The sequence below is a fragment of the Eleginops maclovinus genome, chromosome 20 (assembly GCF_036324505.1).
Source record: "Eleginops maclovinus isolate JMC-PN-2008 ecotype Puerto Natales chromosome 20, JC_Emac_rtc_rv5, whole genome shotgun sequence".
In the NCBI taxonomy this organism is placed as follows: Eukaryota; Metazoa; Chordata; class Actinopteri; order Perciformes; family Eleginopidae; genus Eleginops; species Eleginops maclovinus.
This window is the reverse complement of record NC_086368.1, coordinates 27,616,701-27,640,137: the sequence shown is the minus strand read 5'-3', so window position 1 is coordinate 27,640,137 and position 23,437 is coordinate 27,616,701. Positions and strand designations below refer to the sequence as shown.

At 42.2% G+C, this 23,437-nt stretch overlaps 1 protein-coding gene across 1 annotated transcript; it reads left to right on the top strand.

Moving 5' to 3' along the window:
• The first annotated feature begins 249 nt into the window (after nt 1-249).
• Nucleotides 250-22,160, top strand: wnt4 (wingless-type MMTV integration site family, member 4). The gene is made up of 6 exons (XM_063911838.1): nt 250-863; nt 17,597-17,678; nt 18,313-18,466; nt 19,310-19,441; nt 19,731-19,873; nt 20,972-22,160. The coding sequence occupies exons 1-6, from the start codon at nt 652-654 to the stop codon at nt 21,440-21,442; spliced, it is 1,194 nt and encodes a 397-aa protein (XP_063767908.1). The 5' UTR covers nt 250-651; the 3' UTR covers nt 21,443-22,160.
• Nucleotides 22,161-23,437: the final 1,277 nt, after the last annotated feature.

Here is a 23,437-nt window from a genome sequence, read left to right as displayed (position 1 = left end):
TTTGGTTCAACTTAATATTATTGCTTTCAATTAACCTAATACACACACACACACACACACACACACACACACACACACACACACACACACACACACACACACACACACACACACACACACACACACACACACTACCTTAAACCCGCCTCCTTCATCCCCAAAAAAACTCCCATCTCGCTGCCATACCTCTCTATCCACGCACCGCCCCTCCACTAAAGTCAGCTCACATCTCCGCACCGCCAGACTCACCGAGAGACGGTGGAGTGTGAGGAACGAGCTGTGCGTAAATACGCTCAGAGTGTGTGCATGTGTCGGTGTTGGGAGAGTTGGAGAGCCCGCAGCGCGCTGACAGACAGGAGCGTCTCCAGATGAGCCTTCAGAGAGGAGGAAGAACCAGCGGAGATCTTCTTCACTTTGGCTTTTATTGACTTGTTATCCACGCTCCTTTTTTTCCCTGGCTGGCTCAGCGGTAGAGGAAAACAAACATTAAGAAGAGAAAGAAGAAGAAAGGTCCGATTCAGCCCGAGCGGCTCCAGAATTTTAGTATTTTTAGCATCCCTCTTTTCCCCCTCTCCCCGTCCCTTCTGAGTGCGGAGTGGCGGAGGGAGGGACGGGAGAACCGGGCGGACACACTGCGCGCCTCCCCGGTGGATGAGCCACTGGATGCGGGACGATGGATTAACAGCCCTCCCCGGAGCCCGCAGCTGCTTCTTTTTCCACCGCCGACCCCCTGTCCACCTCGGGATTATTTCAGCACTCTCTGACCTCCCCGACCTCCCTTTCGAGATGACCGAGGAGTATGTGTTGCGGTGCGTCCTGATGCTCTGCTGCGCGCTGCTCTCGGCCAACGCGAGCAACTGGCTGTAAGTTGGACTCCACTTTCTCTATAAACACTCCGTTTCACTTTCACCTGACCCTTTTCATTTTCACTCATCTTCTTCTGTCCGCTTCCCCCCCAGCTCAGTGGGCTCTCGGGTTAATTGTTAACCATCACACTTTCTTTCTCTCTTTCTTTCTTACTCTCTCCCCCCTCTCGCACAGACTTAATAACTGACCAACACTGCTGCATCCCCCCTGAAAAGACCCTTTAAAAGAGTCACAAACAAAAGTGACAATACACGTGTTCTCTTGGAAAGTTGCAGGTTTCCATACAAGGGAAATTACTTTATTTTTATACGAAAATTACGTTACTTTTTGCACGTGAAAAAATACTTTTGTCAATGAAACAAATATATTTATTGGCAGGTGTAAATGGGACAATAACATGCACGTGCAGCCTGAGGGAAAAACTGTTTATAAAGTTATAAATCTCTCTAAATCTCCATTGCCTATGTTGTTATCATGATAAACCTCTATCCCATCTACAAATGATGTAGTCAAGATGTTGTAGAAAGACCTAATGTCAGTGTTGTTTTGTTTTAGCGCAGCATTTAAATCCTAATGTGTCAATTTCCTTGTAAACAAATCATGAAATTGTTCACTCTGGAAACCCTTCAATAAACTGTGAGGAGTTCATAGACCAATTAAACCTCTGATATGAGCTTTTTTTATCATGTTTTTGTGCTTACCATCAACCTATTAGAGGACAAGATAAAGACATGCTGTTGCTGTTAAAATAAGACAGGAGTTGGGCTTAACAAACTTCTCAAAAGAGTACCAGCTTCTTCAAGACTTCTATCATTAAGTAAAGCAGGTGGAGAGAACACGTGTAGTACAAATATCTAAGGAGAAGTAAAGGTCATTATAAGCTCACAGACAAATACACAGAAAGCAGTCAGACTACAGGGTAACACACAGTGTGACTGTAGCTGAAGCTGTGCCACTCTTCCTGGGGCCGGTTGGGTCGCATGTGTTGCTACCCGGCAGCCTGTGGGAGGAGGTTAGGTGGGTTTTTGCATTCCTCCGCATGAGGCTCCGCTCCATTTTCTGCTGCCATTCAGTCCTCTTAACTTCAGCACGAGCAACACTCATCATTTAAGGAGGACCTCACTGTTCTCTTTCAGATATTAAAGCCTCACAATTCCTTACCCTTATAATCCTCGTATAGGGGCTTAAAAATGTGGACGCTGTGCCAAATAATCATTGCATGTTGACTCTCATATTTGTATTTTATCACCTGGATGAATTCCTTTGTGAGATTTATAGTAGCTATAGTGTGTTTGCATTAGGATAGCGCTGCAGATGGAGCAACTTATATTGACAGATGCATCAGAATAAATCAAATGAAATCCTTGCCAAACAGCAGTGTCTACCTTGAACTCTGTCACTGAGTGCAGGGTAATTGTGCTGTTTGGGGCTGAAGGCGTGGTGACAGCAGAGCAGGCATGTACAGGCAGGCTGTCGAGCTGCCAGTCTGCTCCACTGTTCGGGAAAATCTGTGTGGGGCTGAACGACTGTATCTGTAGTCCTCAACACATCAACAAACATCAAGCACTGGTTTCACCTCCCATGCTGAGATCATAAAGACCTTCAGACAATCCTGCAGATAACAGGATGTTCTTTGCACTAGAGTGGTGCAGGAATGAGTCCTAAAACCTAGTCTCAAAGTCAATATTCTTGGACGTGTTTTGGTTAGATGCATGAAATAAGTTCTGGTTAAAACAAGCTGGAGAGATTTTCATGTTTTGTGTCTAACAAGTGGCTCTAAGAGACTACTAAACCAAGAATTAGGCGCCTTTAGCTTAGCGGTGATGATGGTAAGTCATGCTGCCGTGATGTAGTTCTTTCATAGCCATACGTCACGTTTTTATTTACGGGTGATTAAATGTATGCTTATCAAACATAGAAAATAGAAACTGATGCAGCAACATGTGAGTTTTCTCAACCTATACTTGTGATAGCGCACCTTAACAGGATCTTTCATTAGTTCATAGATGCACGCTCTTTTTATGTTATCAGTCGATTAAATTGGCCTCAATCTTGTTTTCGGGAGGTATATTTGAGATGGTATGACATTACTCTACCTTCTGACAGGTGGTTATCATCAATTCATTGGCTGGATCACAGCAGGAAGCTTCAACAGTGTAATGCGACGACCTCTAGTGGTGGTAGTTATTATAACGGGAGCAAAGGGCGATCATCAGATGACGTAGAACAGCATGAAAAGCGATGAAGAGTCCGAATAAAGAGGAGGTTGGAGAGGATAAAGGGTCTTACAAGAACCAGAATTTTACTCAGGAGACTTCTGTTTGTTTCCTGTGTGAAACCAAAACTCAACGTTTAGATTTGTAACTTTCAGAACTTACTCGACTGTCCTTAATTCAAGGACTAATGCTAACCAAATCCACATGTTCTTCTTTAACCTAAGCAGGGAGTTTTGTTTCAGTTCAAAAGTTAACAACATGTTGAAACTGCAATCGTTTCCCAACGTGCAATTTGTCTCGTCTTTAGCATTATACTGGTAATGATCACAACAGATAACTGGCATTTAAAGGGCTGATAATATCCAAATGGGTGATTCCTGCATGTCTTTTGAACTACGTCCCGCCTATAGTTAGAGCACAGGCTTATACATATGTGAACTTCAAAAAACTTTGAAATTATGACATGATCTAGGTTTTTATAGGCTGAATCTTCATGTGTAAAATTGGAGGGATGCCCCCTAAGGTCTGCCAGTTCTCCTCGACCGGTATGTCCTTGAACTTCATCGGAATAGTGACAACGTTTCAGATGCAGATTATATTTAGTTTTTGTTCAAATATAGATTTTATATTGAAACCAGAAAGACTGAAGTTAGAAAACCAGTACTTCCCAGTACTTAAAGAGTGTGAATTGACAGTTCCTGTTTGCTTAGCATTGAACCAACAATAGGACAGCTTTAGCCAACATATGAATATTATCTTGTTTTCTTACTTCTTTAAACTAAATGACTTTTGGCTTTGTGAAAGTTGTTCAAATTTAAAAAGGTATCTGTCACCTTGGGCTAACATGCTTTACAAAAAAATTATGAATTTATAAATTAGAAAAATACTTCAATGAATTGATACCTGCTGCCCCGTTTCTGTCAGTATGGGAGAGACAGTAGGCATATCATTATAGTTTCACAGGTAAAGCATTACTTATACTGACTTTGATCCAGATGAGCCAAATTGTTCTAGCAGCTCTCAGCTGTTCTTGTGTCACATGAAACCACAGCCTGTTTATTTACCTCACCTGTAGCTTTGCACCTTTAGCCAGGATGCGATCACTTTGCCAAATCTCTGCGACTGCTGAGTCATGTTTAGTGTCCCGCTGCCGAAGAGGGATTTGAATGCTACTTTTCATTAATTTGTCCGTCATCACCCTCCTCCTCCTCCTCCTCCTCCTCCTCTTCCTCTTATTGCCCTGCTCCAACTGGTTCTACTGCACCTGTATGCTGTGTGTGTGTGTGTGTGTGTGTGTGTGTGTGTGTGTGTGTGTGTGTGTGTGTGTGTGTGTGTGTGTGTGTGTGTGTGTGTGTGTGTGTGTGTGTGTGTTTCTGTGTGTATGTTTTAGCATAATCTGGCGTCTTCTCCGACAGTGGCAAACACTCAACACAGTTATTATCACATTGACCGCGCTAACGATGCATGATCAAACTCAAACACAGAAGCATGCACAGCTGTGTGTGTGTGTGTGTGTGTGTGTGTGTGTGTGTGTGTGTGTGTGTGTGTGTGTGTGTGTGTGTGTGTGTGTGTGTGTGTGTGTGTGTGTGTGTGTGTGTGTGTGTGTGTGTGTGTGTGTGTGTGTGTGTGTACACATGTGGGTTTTGAAATCAAATCAAATATCTAGGAATGCACTGGCTAGTGAGAAATCTAAATGAAAGAGACCGGCACATTAAAGGGCTTTTAGTCAAGAATAGGAACATATTGAGTTGTTTTAACCCTTTCAGTTACTCATGACAGCTAAGGGGTTTTACTGTTCTGGAGTAAATGAAAGGGATTCTGTCCTGTACTGATGGCCAGCTAGATACAGAATTCAGATCATACTATCTATGATCTGCCTCCACACGGGTCTTAGCGTGGCCAGGAGCTAGCAGCTAACAGTGATGTCCCGCCCCTTAGCCTACAATGTGTCAGAGCCTCTAGAAGCACAAGTGTTGCATAGTGATGTCTTTACGTTATGGAAGTAGACAAAAGAGTCCAATGGAGGTGTTTCAGGCAGGGGGGAGTGTGTGGGAGAGAAGCTCTGAGGGAACACAGGCAAATACTGCCAACAGTGCTAATAGTGCTAACGGTGCTAATAGCGCTAACAGTGCTAACCTTAGGGAAAACTGTAGGGTGGGTGTTATTGGAGGTAACCACCACATGAGGACAGAGCAGAGCAGTTCTCTCCACATGTTTGTGAAAAGCTTGCCTGCCAAGCTCAATGGCTAACATTAACCATTGTTTTACCATTTTACCAACAACCAAACCATAACCATTTGATGTACGACTTTGCACAGGTGAAAGTCCCCATAGTGCCACTGACAACGTCACATTTATAGGGTGACGTTGTCAGTGGCACTATTCAGTTGCATTCAGTGACATTTGACGTTTTCTTCCGTGCCGAATAAGGTTGACAATCAGGACTCGAAGTCACTGCTTCATCTTCAAACTAAAACAGAACGTGAGTGATCCTGCTTATGATCCACAAACACACTTCCGCCTGTATTGTGATTAAAAATATTGAGTTCTGGAAGATTTGTGCAGCCGTTGCTTTGTTTACATGGAAATTGGAGAGGACGGAGATAGAAGTATTTAATCTATCTATTTCATGGAAACTTCTTTCTGTTTCCAGTGCAGCCGTCGAATTAAACTGAGTAGAAACTGTAGAATTTTGAATTATGAGATGATTGATGTGGCATATTTGTGGCGTAGAAGTGCTAAACATGGCTCCGGTTAAGGATAGGGAACAGGAAAGGCTTTGTGTAGGCTGCCTTCAAACTTTGGATTACCATTCATTTATGTTTATATTGCCTCGTTGGTATTAAGACCCTAATTCGAATAAAGCTTACCGTGTGTGTGTGTGTGTTAACATCAACTGGTTGGTTGAAACACAGAGAATAATTGAGATAAATCGCTTGCTTTGTGTTTACATATGAGTGTGTCTTTTAAAGTAAAGCACCAATTTACCAAGATATCCAACTGCCGCAAACTCAGGTGAGCCTAGCATTGAGTTTCCCACCAAATGATTCATTCAAATGTGTTTTCAAAGGTTTTTAAAGAGTGAAAATATCAGACGTTATAGAAAAGTAGCCATAGTGGTTGTGAATAATACTCTCCTCGCTGTTGTGGCAGCAGAAGGATTACGTCTGGCATCTGTCTAAAGAAAAGACAAAAGCCGAGCGCGGCCTTGCTCGGTTTCATTTATTTGCTTAGTTAAACTGTCATGAATCTGCTTTGGAGAAAGGATTATAATCCTCAGATATTTGCTCAGGAAAGGACATCCCCTTTAAAACCTAGAAAGAGTGGAGTGTTTGCTTTTCAAACACCCCACTTGGATGGCATCTGCTACTGTCAACACGAGGCAACAGATATGGCAGCAAAACAGCCAGAAAACTGAATGAAGTGTGGTCGAATTTTGTATCATTTTAATGTTGTGGTTCACCTCTAATCGTCTGAATTCATTGGTCATTATTACATCCTCAGATCCCAGATAGCTCAATATATCTTTCTGATCTGTGTGTGTGAGTGTGTGAACGTATGCATAAGTCCTGAACAACCATGGTGAGGTGCTAAAGAGATGGCAGCTGATGGGTAACCAGAGAAAGCAGAGACCTTGGCATTGCAGTACACCCTGGCGCCTTACACTTCTCTTCACACACACACACACACACACACACACACACACACACACACACACACACACACACACACACACACACACACACACACACACACACACACACACACACTGATGCATGTAGTAAAGCTTTGGCATGTTATTTCGAGCCCTCTTGTCACCAGAGTGTGTACAATTATCGTGACACACTCGGAGCCATCGGGGAATCGCTCAAGATGACCGGGGGGGGGGGATCATGGGCTCTGGATGAAGAGGAAACACCTTTGTCGCTGAAAGATGAGAGACAGTTCTGTCAGATCAGCTGAGAGGCGCACGTGGCTTTTAGGAGACTTAACACACACTCTGACATCTGTGACAGAGGGCTCGTGGTCACAGGAAACAATAGCTGTGAACAGCTGATTGCATTTCTGAGTCTACGCCGCAGCTTCTGTTAGATGCATCGGCTAGGGAGCAAAACTATAATGATAGAAACATTGAGGGTGGTCATATGCAAAAAATCATGATTACAAACCAAACGTTTTTACTGTAAGGCACAGGTGACCCGAAGGTCGACCATGGAGGGAAGGATCAGAGACTGTATCTTAGAAGAGTCATTGTGAGCGATTTGTCTGTGGACTCTGTGAAAGGTTTAAAGTTCTAAGATAAAAACACACTCACACTGTGGTTGCATCCTGTCAATCACAACGTAGCGATGCCCTACAGCTGCTTTATCGTCCACTGTAAAGCCCAGATATAGAAAAGCATTATTTCAGATGTTGTTGTAGGAAGCTTCTGGTGCAGAAATGAAAGAGTCTTTGTAGGTTTTTATGGAAATGTTGTAATGTTGCATGTAAAGTAAAATGTGATGAATGTATTCCACATTAACTAATTATCTACATGTTCTAGACTTTGTATTCGAGGCATTTTACTTACTTGAATCTGACAAATCCAAATTAAACAAATAGATGTTGCTTGGTTTTGAGATTTGGAAGTTGTGTGAGTTTATGGCCAGAGGGCGGGACCTATAAACACATTTACTACCCAATAGCATCGTGAGGCTGAACCAAAGGACCTTTTGACTATGTGAATGAAGTCTTTAAAAAACAAACATTACTGAATTTTTTAGCTTAAAGGGATTTTGTAAAATTACAGCCGGGGGCCTTACAGGGTTAAAGGGACTATCATTTATGCTGCCTGAATAATACTTTAAACTAGTATTTGAGGAAACATTAGGAAACTGTCTGCTGTGGTAAAAAATCTAGCGAGAGGTACGATTATTTTTCTCGTACACTTCTATACAATCTGACTTATGTTTGCAACCTTTGAAGAACTAGAAAGAATTCAGAGTTACAGAATACACCGTTTCCGCTTAAGGACGATGTAAAGTAAACAACAGGTGTTTACTGGTGGTCTCAAAACAACTGGAAGGTAGTTACTGTAGTGTTTCAGGTCTCCATCACAGTCAGGTGGCAGTCAAAGTATTTTATGAGCCCAACACCTTGCTTTCTGAAATGATGTTTAGTATTGAACCCCATCCTGGAGTCCAAACTCAAATCATTGTCATATCTACAAAAGGTTATGCACTATAATTTGAATATAATCCACATAATCATGAGTTAGGATGTGAAGAGCTGACTCTAAGGAAGACAGGCGATGAAGTATGTTGAGGACAAAGTCCCCAAGTCCCACTTTTTCATGTAATTAAGATACTTAACGAAAGCAAGACACAAGACCAGGATCTTTCCCACGACCTAATTAGCATAATGTTGACTCTTACACTCATTGCTCGTGTTTCTGGACATTTGCAGATGTAGGACCTGAAGAAGTTGTTATCTCTGATGAACATCTTGGAGAAACTTCCATGATCTGCTCAAAAATCATAGAAAAAAAGGCCCTTCTTTATAACTCTTTGTCGAGCTTTCTTCTGTAATGCAGTGATTGTTCCTCCATGGATACATTGCAAAGAAAGACTGTTTATAGCTAATTATGTGCTAAAATTTATAAAAGCTAAAGAATTGGATCAGGATCAAGTCCCTGTGTAGGGCTTCAGCTCTTTAATTACTACCTCATGATCCCACATTGAGGAGCATAAGAAACATTTAAGGATATTTAGAGCAACATTCAATGTTTGTCTTTGGTCTACAGTCAAACACATTTGTTTTTTCTCCTCCTTTAAGTTATTTACACCCTGCTCACTTCAGGTTCTTCTCAAAATGGAAAATCTAAGGAGTCTTAAAGGAAAGTATAAAGAAAGGGATTCTGTTCAGTAGTGATGACTGGATACCAGATAAGCACCATGTCAAAGGTTTTCTAACCTCACACACACAGAGAGTTCTTTATACATGCAGACTTGTGTACAGCACACAGTTTATACATGTGTGTTAGCTGTGTAAATAGTTAGCAGGAATGGTGCCTGTCCAAACCTGCCCGCTGCACATGAATGATTTCAGTTTGACATGCCAGCTTATCTCCTTATCTATCCAAACTGAACGTGAAAACACAAACAACCATAAATTCATCTTTGACACTGTGGAAACACTCCTCAATAATGCAATCACATTCTTTTCGGCTTATGTGTTCAATAACTTTTCTATGATCAAATATAGCAATATCCTAGATCAGAGCGTTAGTCTGCAGTATGGTAGAGTCGCCCCGTTCACTCGCTCAGTGTGTGGCCCTTTAGGCGTGTCAATTCATCTAGTTTAGACCCTAAACGGCCTAAATTTGCTGAATATTCTACCGTTTGCATCATCCTTTGATATTAAAAAAGTGATAATTAAAACTAATCCCCTAACTATATCTTACTACAGATTTCTTATCTCCAGTCCAATCAAGATTCTTACAAAATATGTCCATCCATTGGATCCAGGGGCCCAAAATCTGAATGTCCACCTCATGCTTCCTGAACAGATGCATCATACACTTCTGCAAAAGGAAAACTAAAAAAGGGAGAGATAATGAGTGGTCATAACAATTAAAATGGATGTAGACATTTTCTACCCTTTCCAGATATTTGACAGATTAAAAAAGAGAAGAAACATTTCAGCTTTTTCATGAAGTCATGAAACATATCTGCAACCTTGCAAATAGAAGACTTTCACTCACATACAGAGACCTGCTCACCGAAAAGCTGATATAATCTTCCATGCCTATCATGTTTGTCCTCCTGAACCCAACAGGACAAAACCATCACACCACTTTGGGGATGCATCTTCAAGCAAAAAGTGATCAGGCGAATAAGATGACTTTACCCTCCAAAATTCCTTCTTTCCAACACATGTTCGTATTTGGGCATAGGGGCGGGACATCTCTAAGCGGTTGACCAATCACAACAGAGCCGGCCAGCTAACCAATCAGAGCAGACTGGGCTCTGGTTTCTGACAGAGGGTGAAAAGAGGTGCTGCAGCAGAGGCAGTATGAGAAACATAAAGAGCTTTTTGAACATTAAAGCATGGAGACATGTCCCAGGAGAGACACTACATACAACTATGAACCTGAACATTTGAATTATACACGGTCACAGGTAGGTGACAGGTACACAGCACAAGGATAAAGTCCTGCATTTAGACACAGCTGTTGGCACCTATTGTTTCCATAGAGCTCCAACGTGGCGGCCAAACTGTGTGTGACGTCACCTGAAATACCTCTACAGTCAGAAAGAAGACAATGGGAGACTCCAAAAATGAACCTGACAAATGTAAAGGTGGATGAAGCCAGTATGCATGTACATTATACGTGACGCACACACACACACACACACACACACACACACACACACACACACACACACACACACACACACTTTTGATTCATGCCTTAAGGGGCCTCAACTCTATCACCAGGCGGGAGGTGTTTATTGTATTGGCTGTAATACCACATGTTTGTGAAAGTGTTTTATTGTCTTATATGCGTGAGTGCATGTGTGTGTGTGTGTGTGTGTGTGTGTGTGTGTGTGTGTGTGTGTGTGTGTGTTTGTGTGTGTGTGTGTGTGTGTGTGTGTTAGGGGTTGTGGTGTTGGCAGAGTGTGGTATTTTTAGGGGGAAATGAGCTCTAGTGGAGCCAGTAGCATATAAATACACCCAGACACACACACACACACACAGTTTGGTAACATTGTTAACTGAACTCATCAGATGCTTTCCCCTCTTATCACTTTGTGGTCTCGCTGCTGTGCCTCCATTGTGTCTGTCCTTCACTTTGTTATTTTAAATTATTTCCTTTGACCTTCTGTATTGTCTTCCTCCTCATGTCCACCCTTCCTTCTTATCTTCGACTCCTTTCTTAGAAGCTACCATTTCCCTCCAACATTTATTTAATCTATTATTAGGATTAACATTAGATCCACAAAGTCTATCACACACACACACACACACACACACACACACACACACACACACACACATTGTTACCACCCCAGCCCTTTAAGCTTATTTTTTAACATGACTTTTATTCTTTAAATATCCATGATATCCATAATTTGGGAATGGCTATTATTATTGTATTTCTAATTTTAATCTAAATTACTTTTTTACTCAAGGTTCAAGAATTTGAGCTGATTTCCAAAACTGTTGCATTAAATATTTAATATGAGTATTGTAAAAACGTTCCCTCTTCTTCACCATTTTTCTCGATAATTGTGTTTCCTACAGTATACTTTAGCACGATCAAAACAAGTGTATCAGTATGCAGGTAAAAACCCTTCAAACAAACCTCTGGTTCAACAATTCTGATATAAATGTTCTTCTTACATTTTATTAGCACAACAAAAAGCCTGAAACACCTCGAAACAGTCAGGTGTGGTTCGGGTTCGTCACCTGGATGTTGCTGTAGGGTTGTGGTCATGTTGAGGGAGAGTGAATCCTCCATCGAGACAACATGCAGCGGCTGAATCGTCATCATCCAAATCAAAGAAAGAAAACATAGGCTGTGTTTCAGTGGCTCGCTACAGCACTGAAATAATTATAAGCAGTAGTTCAATCTGTAGAAACTTGGACTTGGGAACTGAAGGGGTTGTTGGCTCGAGTCCCAATCTGACCAAAAATACAGAGTGGTAGCTAGTTGTTGGGTTTCCTTGAGCAAGGCACCAAACTATCGACTGTCATTATTTCCCCCAAGGGTTTTCTTCTTTTAAGGTCCTTTTTTGAACAATATATTGTATGAATGTAATCAATTACATCCAATTAAGTTCCTCCTGGTAGCTTATTAGACATTTATTAACTCTTAACAATTCATGTCTCTTCTTTTTTGAATATGTTACTGGTTACTTGATTTGTTAGTGTCTGGATACTTCAGTTAGGTATAAGAAGAGAGTGGGGTAAGTGTTTTTATGTGGTGGTATTTGAAGGCATCTTTTGGGTTTGCTGACATTATTCAGATGTTTTCAAATGCCTGCTGGTTGTTAGACGTTCAGATATTTAATGTAAAGATTCATTTTCCAGATTCAAACTTGTTAAAATCCCTGTTTTTGTGGAACAATCCATCGGATACTTTAGATCTGAACTTCCTCAAGAAATAACGTGCAGACTATTCTATACACATGCTTTGTTTCCATTATTCTGTATTTTCAGGCAATTAACCAGTGCATCATGCAACCTAAAGAGGTGACCACACAGAGGGGGACTGTAGTGAAGTGGTTGAAGGTAAACTGAGAGGATAGTGCCCTCTACAGGTCGCTATAGGTTTTACACTCTGTAGGTGTCACTGCAGAGGGGACAGCGAGGGTTAACTCAGGTCACACTCGTCTTAACCTGCAGCTTAAAACTCTGCTACCTGCTTGCTCTCTTCTTGTAATGTACTTTATTGGCCATAAAGATATTCCCCATGCTTCAAGTCAAACACTCGTTGCAGCATTGTGCACAGGTCTCGAGACAGACTGACACGTGCACAGAGCTGGAGTAAAAGATGTTTCTGAGACTCTATCTCTTGCAGCTCTCCTCTTTGCATTTCCCATCCATGCTATATTTACCTGTCGCTGTGTACCTCTGCTGTGTGCTCAGCGCTGGAAAGGCAAACACTAAGGTATTTTCATATAAATACACATTAGAGCTGATGGACGCACTGAGAGTGTGCTTCAGTGTGTGCATGTTGTGAGTGTGTGTGTGAAGAACGCTGCTGTCATGCAGATGTGTCCGGCCTCTGGCTCCTCCTCCTCCTCCTCTCCCTTTCTCTATTATCTACAGTCCCTTATTTATGCATTTCTACAAATTAGGGTAAACTCAAGGTAAGATACATGTCAGTAAGGAACAGGCTGGAGGCAGTTTTTAAAAAGCCCAATAAGGCTGTATTTGAACAATAAAGCATGTAAACAATTACAAATATGAACTGTAAATGAGCATTATAGGGCCCCTTTAACTACTGATTGATTGATGATTATAATTGTTGTTGATTCATTTTATGTCCATAAAACAAAACTCCGCTGCAACGTTTTTTTAAGTCACTTAACAGGGCAAGAAGAAGCATAAAAACGTTTCTAGTCCTACCCCCTCCAGCAAACATATTTGACTCATTGTTATAAATAAATAAATACAAAATAATATATAATTAAAATAAATAAAAATCATCTCTTTGTACAAATTAATAAAAATAATACAAATCTAATAATCTTTACAGGTAAACCCAAACAATCGTCGAAGACAAAAAATAACCGGAAATCATCGGTGCTGCTCATGACCATTTAAAATGTTTTCAGCTCCACTTTGCTCATTGAGAAAGCGTAGTTTAAAAAAGAATTAGCCATTTTTTGCCTGAGCCTTTTTATTTCCTGTGTGGAGATAACAACCTGCGTCGTAAATGTCTCCTCTGTTCGGAATTATCTCTTATTTCCAGGCCGTGGCGGGGGGGGGGTCTCTGGGTGGGAGGTATGGAGAATTCCACCTGGACCGTGGTGCGTTCGGGTGTTTGTGTTGCATTACACATCGCAGCCTTCACATCACCACTGGCTCCACTGGGCTTAGGCCCCTGGGATTTAGGCACGCAAACCACCAGGGGCCCGAGAGGAAAGAGGGAGTGGAATGAAGATGAGATGGTGTGTGTGTGTGTGTGTGTGTGTGTGTGTGTGTGTGTGTGTGTGTGTGTGTGTGTGTGTGTGTGCGTGTGTGTGTGTGTGTGTGTGTGTGTTGCCCTGTCCTCTGTCTCCTTGTTGAGGCGTTTTGTTAACCTCGTCAGGGTGTACACAGCTAGATAAAAAAAGATGCAAGGCTCACACACACACACACACACACACACACACACACACACACACACACACACACACACACTCCCAAGGCCTGTGCTCAATTTTCCCACGCGTACACACACACACACACACACACACACACACACACACACACACACACACACACACATCCAGAAAATCACCTGAATAACGTCTTATCCAATGTTTATTAAATGTTTCCAGGGTGAATGTGGGGCCGCTGGGAATGCTGTCCAGCTGTGTGTGTGTGTGTGTGTGTGTGTGTGTGTGTGTGTGTGTGTGTGTGTGTGTGTGTGTGTGTGTGTGTGTGTGTGTGTGTGTGTGTGTGTGTTGTCCTCTTGTGTTTTTCGGCCATTGGTCCAAATGTAGCGCTCAGCCCGCGGCTACGCTAAACAACAAAGAGAGATCATACAGCGCACATGGCTTTGATGAAACCCCTCACTATACTGCCACGGAGCAGATCAGAGCGGGGCAGAGCTGGACTCGATCCACACACCAAGAGGAGGAGATGGGGGGGGGGAATAACCCCACAGATGGCTGGAGGACAGTGGGGTTTAGATTTACTCAATTCAGACCTCTTGATGTTCTTACCACTGTTATCTCTCCACATGTTCATTTCAGTGTTCTTCCTGGTTCAGTTGCCTTCAAAGACTCTTAATTGTCTTAGTTGAAAGACTTTTATAACCGGAAACTTTCTGTTCTTTCCAGGTTTGGTAAAGCTGCAGTGTGTTATCAAGAGCGCACATCCATTCACATGCTCTTTCGGATGGTGCTGTTTCCTGAGAAGTCCTTTTTCTGACTTCAGTGGGTTCAGCAGCTTTAACTCAAAATGTGGAAACCATGGGGAAAGCTACAAAGAATAATCGTAGATGCATTTGGTTACTCTGGAGCATTTGAACGACACGTTGATATGTCTTTCCGACTAGCGCGGTGTTCACGTGAACTTTCTCCTAACTCATTATGATCCTCACTCTCTTCCAGCATGCCTTCCTAGGAAGTCTTTCACCCAGTCTTTGCAGCAAACACAAGATGTGAACACAACATTGATATATCATCAACTTTAGAGTTGATATTGCAAACTTTGAATGAGTTTCTATGTCTTTTGGTATTAGGACATTTACTGGTATTGCTTCTCTTTCTTGACATTGAAAGCAGAGAGCTTTGAGCTGCAATGGTATTGGTTGTCTCTCTCTTGGGGTGGATTCAAGATTCAAGGCTTTATTGTCACATGCACAGGAGCTATGGCAATGAAAAACGTAAGTCCAAGGCTCCTCCAACACTGCTACTGAATATATATAGAACATAAAACCAATACAAATAGTATAGGATTGTCCTCAGCCTTTATTTATTTATTTATGGTTCACTTTTTGGGAGCATTGGTACCAGTAAAGACATAGTTGTAGTATACTTTTGTAGAACTGTAATAGGTCCAGCTTTAACTTTTAATGAAATCAAATAAATATATTTTTTCGTTTTTTATTTCAACAAATACTCTTTCTATATGAAAATCCATATAAACCACCTTAATTGTGTCTTATAATCAAGGATAAACATGTTAATCAGTGCAGATTTAAACAGAAAGTAGCAATAAAACATTAGACAAACTCTCACGAAGAATGGGGTCCTCGGTGATGGTCCTTATGAGAAAGTGAGGCGACCCTGTGAGGGTGGATGTGAGCGGATGTGGCTGAGATTTGGTGGAGTGGCAGAGAGCGAGGTTATCACAGCGATGAGTGCTCAATATCGACACTGTCTTTTAGAGCAAGAGAGACAGAACAAGAGAGGGAGAAATTATCTGGAGGATGAGAAGGGGAACAGAGAGGAGGAGCTGTTTGACCTCTGGAATATAATTATACAGAAGCACTAAACTCATATCAATACTTCTCTACCTTTTTCCAACCAATCCCAGGAGGGTTTAAAAGAGATTACATGTGGCAAACAGCTGATTTATACCTAATAAATACCCCAAAATGTTTCACGTGGTGGACAACATTGGGTGACTGACTGTGTGTTGTGTATTGTAAGCGTTGTCAATAATACGCCACCAGAGCTCTCTGCAGTCTGGAAGTGTGCCACTGCTTGATTGAGACGGGCTAACAGAGCTTTACAGAGGTATGTGTGGTCTTTGGGAACTCATAACCCGGGACTCATAAAACAGGCTTGAGGAACCTTAAGGAAAAACAGGTCTGCTCATACAGGACGGTGGCCTCAAAGTTAAGTTTCTTGGAATTTCCCATTTTAATATTCAAACTCTGTCCACTGTTTGGAGGAGCCTGTAAATACTGAATGACATAATAGAACATTTGCTGTCCCTTTGAGACTCTTTTCTACACAGATGTATACAAAATAAATACAAACAACAGGTTTTTTTAATACTTTGAATGAGAATTTACTTTGGATTTTGCATTTTAAACATCATTGCGTTTGTCTTTGACCTCCAGGGTGGAGTTCAACATGTTTCTTTCTGAGAGTGAGAGGGCAGAATCAAATGTGGTTTATTACAAATTACATATTCACATAGAGAAGAAACATAAAGATAAATGTCAATGTCTGATTTATTAAGTACGACGGTGGAGTCAAAGCTTTGTTAGCAGCAGGGTTGAACATAAACGAATGTTTACAGGCTTCAAAGAAAGTGTTCACAACGCTAAAAGTATATTATAGATTTGTATTTGTATATCCACATGCTTTAATGTTCAAAAACCTCTTTATTTTTCTCATACTGTCTGTGCCGCAGCACCTCTTTTCACCCTCTGTCTGAAACCAGAGCCCAGTCTGCTCTGATTGGTTAGCTAGCCGGTTGTGATTGGTCAACCGCTTAAATAGGTCCCGCCTCTTAGCCTATCACGTACAATGTGATGGAACGCCAGCGAATAGAAGCACGAGTGTTCCAGAGTGATGTCAATTTGTTCAGGAAGTAAACAAAGGAGTCCAATGGAGGCGTCCGGGATTTTAGCCCTTGCAGACCGTTTACATGCACTGAAACCTATAGAACACACTAAAGCAAATGGGAAACCATAAACAAAATAGCATAATAGGGTCTCTTTAAAAAAAAGAATGTCTGGGTTCGGGTTAGGGTTTCCTTGAATGAAGAATGATCCTTGTTTCTTTCAACACTGCTTTTCATGAAGACCTTTCTAATGTCACCTGCAAAACGTTCCATTGTTTAAAGATCTGCAGACTCAACATATGCTTATATGAGTACGCTTTGAGTCGTGTAGACGGTACACAATCAGGGCAGCTCCCTCTGTGGGAGACTCGCTGGCAGCTTATGAGAAAGCCTATTTCTGTCAGGTGCAGCTGGGACTGCAGATATGAGACTGAAGTGAGGTGAGGTGGATGTGTGAGGGTCAGGGCATCCAGACTGATGCCAATTTCTCACACATCTCAGATTGTATGTGTGTGTATGCGGTGTATCTCCCTGACCTGTCTGGCCTGGAGGTGGTGCGGATGATAAGCCACTTTCCCTCCTCTCAGTGTCCTCACAACCAGACGTTTAATCCAAAACATTCCCACAACGTCATGGGAACCAACGCGCTGTACATAACACGCTTCATCTGAATGATGCTGTTTGATTCAGGGTTAAAGGGGAACATAATGACAATATTCCTCTTTAATCATCCGATTTTTTTTCCACCTTCTGCACACTAAAGAGCTCCTGTTGATTGTGTTTCCTTCATTCAGGTACCTGGCCAAGCTGTCGTCAGTGGGAAGCATCAGGGATGAGGAGACGTGCGAGAGGTTACGAGGTCTCATCCAGAGACAGGTACAGTACATTACATTTCATTAAGCTTTAATCCAAAGACACTTACAGTACAATACGTTCATTCAACCATGAAGACACAGACTAAAAACAAGCCAGAATCCTGCAGGTACATTCACTTCAAAAAAGCCAACAATTCTAATGGCTAGGAATAGTTTTGTACTTATTTTTGGCCATGATGTAGTGAGACAGGTGGGTTTCCAGTCAGAGACGGAAGAGTTCTTCCTCATTGCCCTTTATTTACTATAAAATGTGTTGAGTTCAGTCCCTTCCTTCATCAGAAAACAATCGTTAAAAACAAGCTAGATATTCTCTCCTCAAAGCCAACAAAACCCATGAAAGAAACTTTAGTTTTATATTCCAGATCCTCAAATATAAATCACCAGCTCTGTTCTTAGAGACTGATTAAGTATCATATAAAACTGCTTTTGGTTTAGGGTCAGGGTTAATGTAGGTGACATCAAACATGACTCAGGAATAAGCCTTTACCTGCAAGATCTGTCAATAAGAAAGTAACTATAGCCTGTTTAAGCGATGTTCTCCACATTTGAAAAGGAGTGCATGTACAGTATGTGCTTATTGTAGTAGGAAATCTATGTGTGCTGCATGTGTGACTGACTGCGTGTCTCTTCTCCAGGTCCAGATCTGTAAGCGCAGTGTGGAGGTGATGGATGCGGTGCGTCGTGGAGCCCAGCTGGCGATAGACGAGTGTCAGTTCCAGTTTCGCAACCGTCGATGGAACTGCTCCACGCTGGAGACCATGCCGGTGTTTGGCAAAATTGTCACGCAGGGTAAGATTATAGACAGCAGTGATTCTGGTCCACCAACTCCACACAGACTTCAACAGAGACACTGAGCTTGATGAACCACTACAGCGGACTGACCAATACTTTACTTCCTGCATGCATTTACTAAATCGGACCCACATTTTTTGGATATCACAGAGCTGATTTGAAATGGATTTAGGAGTAGTGCAGTGCTGATATTTCTGTAGGCCGACCCTGGAAGGTAGCATCGTAAAGGCTCCTTCAGCAATAAGCCTATGGGATTTATATGTACACGTTAGCAGGATACACTTCACACATTAACACAACTTTTATCATTTTTGAAGCTTAAAATCATTCGGCAGAAGTAAAAAGTTTTTGTCAGGCTTTAAACAAACTACATCACAGCTGCATATCAGCGCCGCGAAGCTAACGGCATATTCGTGGTCTGCATATTAACATTAAGATGTTTGATTTAGTCAATTGTAAACAACTATTGTCACATAGAAACTTGAATTAATTGACGTATTTTATGTCGCAGAAAAAAACGTTGAAATCTTATTTCAGTTGTCCAACCACAGAAGACTTCCAGATCAGGGACTGGAATTGGAAACACTAACTCATTTCCAAGTTTTAGTATTCATTCCTGCATCACTTTTGTTTCTATTCAATTTTGAAAGATTGTGATATTTTTGAGCTGCTTTCCATTTGTATTGACTTCACAGGCTCATACATGTCTGGGCCTCTTCCGTGAGACTTTAAACAACCTTTATCTGTAGCTCTTCTTTTGCCATACAGAAGGAGAAACTCTTTACATAATGTCACAATATGTCTGTGTGTGTGTCTGTGTGTGTGTCTGTGTATGTTTAGGCACCCGTGAGGCAGCCTTTGTGTATGCCATCTCAGCAGCCAGTGTGGCGTTTGCGGTAACGAGGGCCTGCAGCAGCGGAGAGCTGGAAAAATGTGGCTGTGACCACAATGTACATGGAGTCAGTCCAGAGGGTAGGTTAGCTTTCTGATTCACACAAACACGCATACACACAATCATGCAAAATAAATAAAGTAGGTCCGACTGATCCAGCGTATCTGAATGCAATCATTTGAAAGATTTAACATTAAGTTTGTTTTAATTGATTATGTTGTCTTAAAGCCACCTCTTTAACATTAATGGATATCACGCTTTGCTACACAGAACCACCAATAAAGAAGCCCTGGAGTCCATGTTAAATAGTGCAGTGCTGTAAAAATGTTTTAAGTGCCATAAATGTAACCGCTTCCCGTATTTCCACAGGGTTCCAGTGGTCGGGCTGCAGCGATAACATTGCATATGGAGTGGCCTTCTCCCAGTCATTTGTGGACGTGAGGGAGAGGAGTAAAGGCCAGTCCGCCAACCGGGCTCTCATGAACCTGCACAACAACGAGGCCGGCAGGAAGGTAAATCATGGCAATTGACATACATTTTAAACAAGTCCAATTAAAGAACACTGGACTCATTTTAGGATGGAGAACCCAACATTTTGAAGGTGCAAATTGTAAGATTTAGCATAATCCAAAGTAAAAACATTACAATACAATAAGGGAAGATGATCAACATCTGCATAATAATAGAATAGATAATAAATAGAAAGGCAATTCTAGAAAGTACTTAACAGAAAGTCTTAAATATTTTTGTGCAAATAAGGTTTAAGTCTTTTGAGAGGAGTCCAAGTAAAGTCTTACATTATTCAAGACATGTCCAAGTGTTGTGTAACTCAAATTTCGAGACAATTCATATTTCGAAGTGAAGTTGAATTTTCAAGTTATTTAAGAATTCGAGTCATAATAAACAAGTCAGAGTTGAGTCTCAAATGAATCAAGACAACTCAAAGGTAAATCTCAAGTAATTCAAGAGCTCCAGTCAAGTCTCAAGTCACATAAGATGAGTCTTCAAAATATATTACACAGCAAATATTTTAGGACGGAGAACCCAACATTTTTGAAAGTGCAAATTGTAAGATTAAGCAAAATCCAAAATAAAAACATTAGTAAAATAAAGCAAGATGATCAATATCTGCATAATCCAAGGCAATTCTAGAAAGTCAATAACAGAAACTCTTAAATATTTTTTGCAAATAAGGTTTAAGTCTTTTGAGAGGAGTCCAAATCAGTTCTTGTGTTATTAAGGACAAGTCCAAGTGTTGTGTAACTCAAATTTCGAAGTTGAATTTTCAAGTAATTTAAGAATTCATATGAAACAAGTTGGAGTTGAGTCTCAGATCTCCAAGGTAGGTCTCAAGTAATTCAAGAGCTCCAATCAAGCCTCAAGTCTCATAAGACAAGTCTTCAAAATATATTACAAAATGTGAAATTTCACAGTAGTGAATTCAAAATCAAATCCCACCCCTTCATTTTTTGTGACACAAATCTGCCTTGAGTCCAAGTCTCAAGTCTTGGGAGTAGTAGAGAATATTGTTGACAGAAGTTGGCCACTATGGATAGATTCAAATCATGAAGTTCTTTCTACTAACTAAAGGTTCTCTGCTATCCTTGCAGGCCATCCTGTCCCACATGCGTGTGGAGTGCAAATGTCACGGCGTGTCCGGCTCCTGCGAGGTGAAGACCTGCTGGAAAGCCATGCCGCCCTTCCGCAAAGTGGGCAACGTCATCAAGGAGAAGTTTGACGGTGCCACTGAGGTGGAGCTGCGCAAGGTTGGCACCACCAAGGTCCTGGTGCCTCGAAACTCCCAGTTCAAACCGCACACAGACGAAGATCTGGTCTACCTGGAACCCAGTCCGGACTTCTGCGTACACGATCCCCACACGCCGGGTATGCTGGGCACGGTCGGGCGGCAGTGCAACCGAACGTCAAAGGCCATCGACGGCTGCGAGTTGATGTGCTGCAGCCGGGGCTTCCAGACGCAGGAGGTGGAGGTGGTGGACAGGTGCAGCTGTAAGTTCCACTGGTGCTGTTACGTCAAATGCAAACAGTGCCGCAAAATGGTGGAGATGCACACTTGCCGGTGATGGGAGCGGGGGGCAAAGAGAACAAAACAAAAACGCCCCACACTCTGAGGAAAGAGAGGGATCAAGGAGGACTGTTGAACCTCCCTCTTCTCCTGCTTGAAACCACCCCACCCTCCCACTACTGGAAACAGACTTTGTGGTCGTCCTATTCATGTTACGCCACCTTAACGGATAGATTATGCATGGGATTTGCTCCAGAGCTCCAGAGGCAGTTCTTCTCAAGTAGAGAGCATCTTTTACTTCCTGTCTCCCTCCCTCATGTGCTTTGTCATTGATTGCTTCTTATTTTTTGTATTGTTTAACTTATTTGTTGAGACTGAGGAGATGGACGGGAGCGTGGACCTAAGAAGGAGGAGATAATAAGGGATGAACTGGACCCATGGGTGGGGTTAAAGGGTTAGGGTTGGGGTCAAGAGGAGGGTTGTTTTTGCCCTCTATCCTTGCTGCTTCTGCTGCTGCTGCTTCGGGGACTCACTTGGGAGTGCTGGATGTCAAAAAGGGAGACGCCAAGTCTGTCAGAGGACGGACTTGACCAACAAAGGGACAAACGTGTCGTAACTTTCTGTGATTTGCTTCTTGTGTGTACATGGCTGTGTCGCGCTGAGGTTCGGTTGCTTGTGAGTCATTTATTTTGCCCCCTGCAATGCCCTGATGCTGCTCCACTCACGCAAAGACACTCACACTAACACTCTCACACACAAACACACACACACACACACACACACACACACACACACACACACCACACACACACACACACACACACACACACACACACACACACACACACACACACACTCACTGTCTTTCTATCAGGACGATGGGCAGGTAAAAGCCACTGTCAGCTATGTAGACCTGTAGCACTGGCAGGTGATAGCTGTTAGAAACACACACACACACACACACACACACACACACACACACACACACACACACACACACACACACACACACACACACACACACACACACACACACACACACACAGCAAACATTGCTCCAAATCAACACCTGTATTCATGCTGCAACCAGAGACCTTGTGTCATAAACATTTTCCAGATCACATTTTAAATGACACAGTCCCATTTCAGAACATGATTTTGGGACATTTTAGCTCGTTCCGATTGATGTTGATCTTGGCCTCCTCCTGCACGTTGCCATAAGCCAAAAGCTAGTTGGCTGAATGCAAACAGTAAACAGAATCATGCATGCACCAGTCAATGTAAACACACCCGGATACACAAAGGGGTCTGCCAAGCATGTTCACCTCGCATGATGACTGAAGCACTTTCTCTCCAAGCGCACATAGAGCCCTCACCCCTCAGCAACCAACATCTGACCGCATACTCAAGTATACCTGATCCTCTCTCACACACACACACACACACACACACACACACACACACACACACACACACACACACACACACACACACACACACACACACACACACACACACACACACACACACACACACACCTTTCCCATGCCACTGTCAGGACTGTGTTGTTGTCTTGTACTACCACCATAAAGCCAAGCTTTCCTATAATAACGTGCTATCATTATAGAGACATACTGTAGATCTGTAAAGACTTATACACTGAAGAAGACTATACTGCCTATGAATGTATGTTAATAATGAATATATGCTGTGTCAAAATGACTTTTGTTGCTTCTTTCTAACGATACTACGTGTGTGTGTGTGTGTGTGTGTGTGTGTGTGTGTGTGTGTGTGTGTGTGTGTGTGTGTGTGTGTGTGTGTGTGTGTGTGTGTGTGTGTGTGTGTGTGTGTGAGAGAGAGAAAGAATGCCACCAAAACAATGTTGCCCAGAAGGAAAGAAAGAGAGGATAGAAAGATGGAAAGTGAGAAAGGGCAGATTCATATTTCACCACCAAGCCCTGACACACACACACACACACACACACACACACACACACACACACACACACACACACACACACACACACACACACACACACACACACACACACAC